Below are 8,151 nucleotides of genomic sequence, written 5' to 3' on the forward strand. Positions count from 1 at the left end.
GATGCATGAGTTCAAATCCTGCTTCTGTCACTTGCTGCATAACCTTGGGCAAGTTACTTAACCTCCCCATACTTCTGTGTTCTCACCTGGAAAATGGTAAGATTACAGTATATACCGCATAGGGTTGCTATGAAAATGAAGTGGGTGCTACATGTAAAGCACGTAGAACAATGCCTGGCAATGGTTAGTCTTCATTAAATGATAGCAGTTGTCATTCTAGTCTGTGGGGGCCTATGCCTCCCAGATGACACAGTCTCCACGGCAATGAAGTTTTCTCTGGAGTTTTCCTTCATGGAGGGGGGATGGTAAGATAAGAGTCTGGGCAGTCATGCCTCCCCCCTTCCAACACAGAAGTCTCTGTCAGAGGATAGAACCTGGGCAGGGGTGTCCTTTAACTACTGGCCCTCCATGGTCAGGGCAGCTCTAATTTGTAGCATATGCCAATTTCTATGGTGTAAATACGCCCACTATGGCTTATTTCAACTGGCTCACAATATTCCTGAAAATTTAACAACTGTATCAAAGGACCTGGGAGTCTCAGATGGTCTATAATGAGTACAGAAAAACCTGCCATGGGATACAGAAACCAAGAGAAAAGGAAGAAGGGGGTCATCCTGTCTTGGCAATACACTGGCATCCTTTAGACTAAGCAATGTTTCTCAAAGTGTGGTCCATGGACTATCTGCCGTGTTCGGGGTATTTGTAAAAATAAGTTCCTGGGCCTCAATCTGGATCTATTAAAGCAGAATCCTGGAAGTGGGACCAGGAATCATGTTTAAACAAGCTTCCCAGATGATTCTGAGGTTTGAGAACTGCTAGGTTAGGGACCCCTGACTTACCCAAGAAGTCAGGATGGGCCACAAGGCAGGGGTGAATTCTACAGAATATTTTCATACCACGGTTCATGATCCACTGTGAAAAATCAGAAACCCAGGCCCTGAGAAAGACCAGAATAAGCAGGGAAAGCACCTGAAATCAGGCACAAGGAGATGGTTCTAGATGAGTGAAATGACCATGGACTAGTTACATCAGTTCTTTCTCTGGTCTGTTTAGGGCAAACTTTGGAGTCAGCATGGAAAGGCCTGGCCTGGCACAGAGCACAGCTCTCTGTTGAGACTTTGCAGACCTACTGGGTGAGAAAGGGCCCACAGAGGGGGTGGGAGCTCTGGAGGTTTTGTCCTTGGAGGAAGGTGAGCACAGCCCCGGACAGCCCCACCCATGGCTCTGGGCTATCTGTGTTATCGACCCTACTCGGCATCCTGGACACTAGGGCTCTAACAACTTAAATAATTTTTATTACAAAAGGAAGAAAAGACCAAAACATCCCCAAAATTTTCCCATGGGCTTCCCCCTCGGTGCCAATAAATAAGGTGGGGGAGACTGACCGGAGGAGGGGTGGGGGTCATGGTTCAGCAGAAGTGGGAATGCAGAGCCTGGGCAGGGGTGGGAAGGACATCCAGCCCCCCACCCAGTCCTGGACACTACGATCACATTGGCCGGAACACAGAAGTCTGTACACTGATAGCGACGGTCTCTGGACGTGTCCCAAGGAGCGTGGCCAGAGAGGAAGGTCAAGCCTCAGGATGGCCAGGCTGGCTGCCCCACCCTACAGCCTTCTGAGTTCTGGGCAGCATTGAGTCCAGCCGGCTCCCTGCTGGCTCCCAGGGAATCTAGCAGCATCAACTGAGGTGCAAGCCCACTTAAGAGGGGCCTAAGTTGGATGGAATGAGCCCTCCCCACTGGGGGAGGCAAGTATGAAAAATCGTAGTGAGAGCTGGCTGGGTTGGGACCCACTGGTCTCTAGGATAGAAAGAGAGGCCACCCCCCACTGTCAGCTCAGCTTGCAGCTTTGTCACTACACCATGATGGGGGTGGAGGACGCTGGCATCGCCCAAGTCTCAGTGATGTACACCTGTGGTGGAGGAGATGGCAGAAACCAGTGTCCCTGCTCAGGTCCCTTCCAGGGCCAGCGCCCTCCTGGCAGGTAGGCCTTTGGACCCATTTGGGCAGTTCTGGGAGGGCTACTAGTAGAGGGATCCTTTCAGCTCCCTGCCCCAGCCATGCCCAGCGAATGGAAGCTGCCCTCTTCCAGCAAGAGACGTCCCAGGCGGTAGAGCAGCTGGGGGTACCAGTGCACACCCTCCCCTGGGGTCCAGCTGCCCCACGCCAAGCTGTGAAACAGTCGCAGGGGCCAGAAGGCCAACTGAGCCAGATGGTGGTCAGCCACGGCCGCGAAGCAAGAGGCGACCACATCCTCCACCACCAGTGTCCCATGCCTCGTTAATGGGGCGTAGGCCCCAAGGGCCACATGTGTGGAGACGGCTGCCACTCGGGCAGGCTGCAGGCCTGGGACCCCCGCCACCAGCACGTACTGGCCGGGCTGCACTTGGCTGGCAAACGTGGCCCGGAAGTGGGTGGCTGGCTCTGTGTGATTGTTGGCCGTGAAGAGCAGGTGGGCGGGTGTGAGTGCCAGCCGGCGCGGGGGGTCCTGGGTCTCGATGACCTGGAAGGCCCTCAGCCTGTCCGGTTCGCGATCGAGGAAAATGAGTACGTCGCTGAAGGTGGGGTTCCCATCCTCCCCCATGGCCAGCACTCGGTCTCCTGGCCTCACGGCTGACAAGGCCACACGTGCCCCACTCTCCAGGCGCACCTGGGCTCCAGCAGGGAAGCAGCCGCCTGTCTTGGCCGCAGCCGAGTGCTCTGTGGGAAGAAGGGACATGAAGGCATTACTGCTGGGGAGCTTGGCTTCCCAGTCACAGCATCCCTCCCCAGTCCAGCCAAGAGTTCCTCTTGCTCCCAGGCTGCCCCCCATCGCCATATCCTGTCCCCTGCCCCCCACTTTCCATGCAGCTTTGAATCCACCCCAGCCCACAGTGTGACCTTCTGCCCTCCTCCCCAGCCTAATGCTTTGCCAATGAGAGGAGCATACTGAGGCTCCGAGACCCAGTGGGTGCGAGGGAAAGGGCCCCCCTGAAGCCCAGGGGAAGCCCCCCCCATCTGCTCCCAAACCTGACAAAGCTGTGAAGTAGTCAGAGAGGCCAGAGGTCAGCTGAGCCAAACAGTGGTCAGCCTTGACTTGACACCCAAAAGCGGCAGCTTCGTCGAGAAGGCAAGTTGCTTAGCACCTCTGGCATCTGGGTGGCCCATTATTTCTCACCCGTTGCTCAGGTGCTCCCCAGAGCTGCCCTCTCAGACTGACACCCCAAGTTCTGTGCCAGAACCAGCCCTTGGAGTCTATACTCCAAGGGAGAGGAGGGCCAGTCAGTGGCAAGAATACAGACTCCTGGGGAAGCTCCCAGTGAACGGCCAGGCCAGGGTGTGGCTCAGTGGAAAGGGTGAAATCACCATCTTCAGTTCATGTGCTGGGTCCTTGTGCGGGGACGGGACACAGTGGCATCAGTGGGTGGGACACAGAATAGTGTTCGGGGGTGAGGAGTTATGAAGGCAAGCGGCCACCCTAGGAGCTGGCACCTGGCCGACGTTAGCAGGTGAAGGGTTGAGGTGACTTGAAGCAGACACAGTTGGCAGGGAAGCGCTGAGGGGAAAGGTCAGGGTGGGGTCACCACTGTGAGCCCAGGTGGGATGGGGCATAGCACAAGGCTGCCTGGTCTCAGTGTGCCAGGTCTGTGAGTGTGACAGCTGCATGGGGCCGGCATGGAGGGCTGAGCCTGCAGCGAGGGGGGGACCACGCTGGCAGTCACACAGGAACCATCTGAAGCATCCATGACTGGGTTCAATGCAGGTGACAGGGACGCTGACAAGATTTGAGGGAGGGGACGAGGCCCCAGTGCCTGCCAATTCCGATCAACAAGGCGGCCAATCTGGGAAAATCCACTTTATTAAGTCCACTCTGTTTATTCTTGCCCTCATGGCTGGCTTTGCCCCCAAATGTCCAGCTTCTGGGCCTTGGAGGAGAGGTTGGGGACGCCCGCGCCCCCTGAGAGGGGCGTACACAGTGCCTTAAAGGGCCTGACCTGCAGCTGGGCTGTGGGTTCTGAACCTCTGGGCTCCTGGCTCCCGCTCAGGCACGCTGGTGTCTGGGCGCACTCTGGCCCCTGGTCCCACCCCACCCCCTAGCGTTCTGCACCACACTGGGCGGGGAGGCCGTCTCTGCCAGCCTGGCTTCCTCCATCTGGCCAGCTTGCTCTGTCTTGCACCTCCTGCCGCAGGCTCTGGACTGTGGACCGCCAAGTCAGCACCCAGCGTCGCTGGGACAGGGACCTGTCTCCCTAGGCTCCTGCCATGACACTATCAGGCACGGGTCGAGCAGGTGGTCAGGAGCGGCAGCGGGGAGCGCCGCGGACGTCCTCTTCCCCGGGGTCCCCGCCTCCATCCCTGGGAGGGCCTCTTCACCTTCTTGGCCCCGGCGGGCCCAGCGCCACCTGTCCACGCCCTGCGGCCCCGGCCCCGGGCCCAGCCCCCCGGCAGCGGCTCACCGGACTTGACGGAGCAATGCACGTGCGCCTTGGACTCGTAATACACCCAGTCGAAGCCGGCCTCCACTGCCAAGCGCGCCAGTAGTCCGTACTTATTGCGGTCGCGGTCCGACGTGGTGATGTCCACCGCGCGGCCTTCATAATGCAGCGACTCCTCCGAGTGGTGACCATCTTCATCCCAGCCCTCGGTCACCCGCAGCTTCACCCCGGGCCACTGGTTCATCACCGAGATGGCCAGCGAGTTCAGGCGGTCCTTGCAGCGCTGAGAGAGGAAAGGAAGCCGAGTTAGGGGGAGGAGCTGGCCCGCGTGCAGGTTAGGCGCAGCCTCGTCCCTCACTCTCCCACTGCACTCGCCGGAGCCGGGAAACCGGGGAGGGTGCTCTATCCCTCTCTCCTAGGAACAGGGAGTCCTAGAGTGCTCCTTCCCTCCTAGCATCAGCTGCCCCAGGGACCTGGCCCGCGCGGTGGCGCCACCAATCTGGAGGGCGCGTCGATCCGCTCACCCTTGGGGGCTTTTCTCTAAGCTCTCTCTCCTGCTGGGATTACTGATCCCTCCACAGACAGGGCTCCACCTTTTGAGCGCCGGGTCCCTCGGTCTCACCGCGGGACCAGGGACCAGGGACCGCCTGCTGCCTGGAGAATAAAGGTGGTAGCTGAGCTGACTGCCGGCAGCCGGCCTGCTAGGCGTGCAAGGCTCGAGGTGCCCAGTAGGTGTCACCGTAGTCCCAGGGCTGAGGCCTCCGAAGCGGCCAGGGCGCAGCAGGCGCGGCAGGTGCGAAGCGCCGCAGCAGCCTGGTGTGGGGGTGTTGGAGGGGAGTCCCAAGCCTGCCTGGATCCCTCGGCGCCACAGAGCATTCCTGCTGGGACCCTCATGATCCAAAACCGGCCCGCACCCGCTCAGGGGAGGCGGCAGCCCGGGAACCAGAAGCTGGTGTAAAGGCCAGCGCCTGGCCTGGCCAGACCGAGGACCGTGCGGATCGTCTCCCGCTGCAAGGGGTACGCTCCGGGTTGATAAACGCAGGCAACGTTCTCCCTGAGTCGAGAGCCCTCAGCACCTCTGTGCCGCCCCTGTCTGGGAAGGGACCCGAGAAACAGAGCGTGTGATCTCAGGGAGCCGGCTTCATGCTCCGCCTCCCATGAAGTGGGAGTCGAGCCGCGCCCTGGGCGAAGGACGGCAGAGATCATCGTCTGTGCTGGCTCCCTTCGTGCCTGGAGCCCAAGGGACCCCGCAGTTGACTGATGGGGAGGGGCCTGGGGGAGAGGGGCCTTTCCACAGTCCTTCACTTTGAGGTGCCAGGCGCTCCCAAGTGTAGGCAGCCCATGTTTCGAAGTACCCCCGCCCCTCAGAGCCCGGGCCCCACAGACCCTTGGACTCGGTCTCCCAGGAGCCAACAGCGGCTAAAACCCAAGGCCCTGTCGGTCCTCCCAGGATGCATCCCAGGCTGCAATCTAGCTGGGGGCGCTCACTGCCCGGGGAGGGAGCTCCGTGTGTTCCTTGCCGCCAGGCTTCTAGCCACCCACCTATGTCCGCTCCGCGGCCCCTGCTCCCCGCCCCTCTATCCCCCACCACCCCTCCCCTCCTCGGGTCCAGAGCCCGGGCACGCGCTGTCAATGATTGCCCAGCCCGTGGCCCGGATCCTTATCTGCATTCCTCGGCGCCCGGCCCGGCCCGGCCACCAGCCAACCTTCGCCCCGACACCCGCCGGCCAGACCCGGCGCCAGGGCGCATGCTGAGGGCCGTGGTCTAGCTGCCGTTCCCAGAGCACCTAGAAAGCAGGCCGCCTGCCTGCGGTGGAAGCCCCGGGAGACCACTAAGGAAGGGGACGGAGATCTCTTCCCTTGCGAACCCGGCAGCAGGGAAGAAAGTTTGCTCTCCGTCCCCCCACCCCCACCCCTTCCCGAGGCGCTTGGGTTGAGCGCCGGTGCTGTTCCGAGCACGCAGAGAATAGTTAGCCCTGCTGTGGGGCTGCCCGGCATCCCAGGCTCTCTCTTTCAATCCATCCTCGCCACCGAATCCAGGGAGCCCCCCGTCCCCCACCCCAAGTTCGGTCTCAGAGACCGGAGGCCTGGCACCTCACCCTTCAACTGCAGCTGCGCCGCTCAACTCTCGGGACAGACACGTGGGCTTGCCCTTCAAGTTCCCTTCCCCACCTCCACCTCCTGGCTCTAGTATTCCCCGCTGTTCCTTAAACCCAGACCCCGCCGGGGCGCTGCTCCAGGAGGGGGCAGCGCTGAGGACCGAGAGCGCACGGGAAGGAAAGGCCAGTGGGGCCCTCCGCGCCCGGAGCTTCTTCGCCTCAGGGGTGCCAAATCGCCTCGAAATGAAAGGGGCGCAGCCGCGCGGAAGATTAGGCCGGGAGGGACTGGTGCATCCCGGAGGCGCAGGAGGCCGTCGGGTAGAGGTACCTCCAGGTGCCGCATCTGACCTGAGCTGCCAGCACTCCGGGGCAGAGGGGCCACGGCCAACCGGCTGGGCTGTGGCTCTTGGCAGCGGGGAGCTCTTCTCACAGCCTCCGGCGGGCTCGGGAAATGCTAACACTCCGCCGGGACCCCGGCCGGCCCATCTCGGCGAGAAGGGCAGGTGCCAGGAGGCGTGCCAGCCAGTCAAGGAAAGGTGCCAGGGGGCGGGTAGGGCCGGGCAGGTGGCGGTGCTTCGGCGGCGGCGCCCAGTGAGGGCGGTTCGCGCTCACCTGGGTCATGAGGCGGTCGGCGCCTGTGTTCTCCTCGTCCTTGAAGATGATGTCGGGATTGTAGTTGGGGGTGAGCTCCTTGAAGCGCTCCGAGCTGCGCGCGATCTTGCCTTCGTAACGCCCGCTGGCGCCCAGGGTCTTCTCGGGCACGTTGGGGCTGAACTGCTTATACGCGAGCGGCACGAGCTTGCGCGGCGGCCGACGGCGGCTGCCCACCACCCGGCCCGGCCCGCAGCCCCGCGCCGCCGGCACCAGCAGCAGCAGCAGGAGCAGGCAGAACCGCAGTCGGGGCCGGAGCCAGGCGGGAGACATGGCCGGGGAGCCCGGGAGACCGGCGGGAGAGGACGCCTGGTGGGCTGATGGGTGGGCGAGTCGACGGGAGCGCTGCGGGGGCTCAGGCGTCCGGGTGGCTCCGGGGGGCTCCAGGTGGGGGCGCCATGGGCTGCGCGGCGCGGCGCAGGGCCGGCGGGACTCAGGTGCGGGGCGGGGGCCCGGGGCCCTGGCTGGTGGCGGCGCTCTGTCCCCCTCGGCGCCTCGACTCTGAGCTGCCCGGCTCGCCGGCCGCCAATAAATAGGCCGGCCCGTTTGTTTTGGCAACGCGGCGACGGCGGGGGGCGGCGGGCGGCGGGGCTGCGGGCCGCCGGTCTGGGCTGGGCTGGCCGGGCCGGCGGGCTGGAGGGCCCCGCGGTTAGCACCCCGGCCCGGCGGTCAGGCGGCTGGGGCGGAGAGGGAGCTGCTGCCGTCTGCGGCGCAGCCCGAGGCCGAGTGAGAGGGGAAATGGAAGAGATCCGGGCTCGGGCCCCGCGCAGACCGCACCCTACCCATGTCCCTGCCTCCTGTGCGCTCGACAGCAAACCTGCGGCAAGGGCAGCACAGCCTCCTCCCCCTCGGGCGGGCGGCCGCGGCACTAGCCAGCCCTCGTCCCGCTCGCTCCTCCGCCGCGCGTCCGCCCGCCTGCTGCCCTTGGCGCCCCCTGCACTGCCTGAGTCTGCCCTCCCCGCCCGGACGCGCCCCACCCCGCCTTG

General features: G+C 63.0%; 1 protein-coding gene across 1 annotated transcript; it reads right to left on the bottom strand.

The window, feature by feature from the left end:
- Positions 1-2,041: 2,041 nt before the first annotated feature.
- IHH (Indian hedgehog signaling molecule) lies at positions 2,042-7,438 on the bottom strand. The gene is made up of 3 exons (XM_059052233.2): positions 7,127-7,438; positions 4,437-4,698; positions 2,042-2,700 (listed from the first exon to the last, which is right to left on the bottom strand). The coding sequence occupies exons 1-3, from the start codon at positions 7,436-7,438 to the stop codon at positions 2,042-2,044; spliced, it is 1,233 nt and encodes a 410-aa protein (XP_058908216.1).
- Between the last annotated feature and the right edge of the window lie 713 nt (positions 7,439-8,151).

Source organism: Kogia breviceps, chromosome 2 (genome assembly GCF_026419965.1).
Source record: "Kogia breviceps isolate mKogBre1 chromosome 2, mKogBre1 haplotype 1, whole genome shotgun sequence".
NCBI classification, from domain to species: Eukaryota; Metazoa; Chordata; class Mammalia; order Artiodactyla; family Physeteridae; genus Kogia; species Kogia breviceps.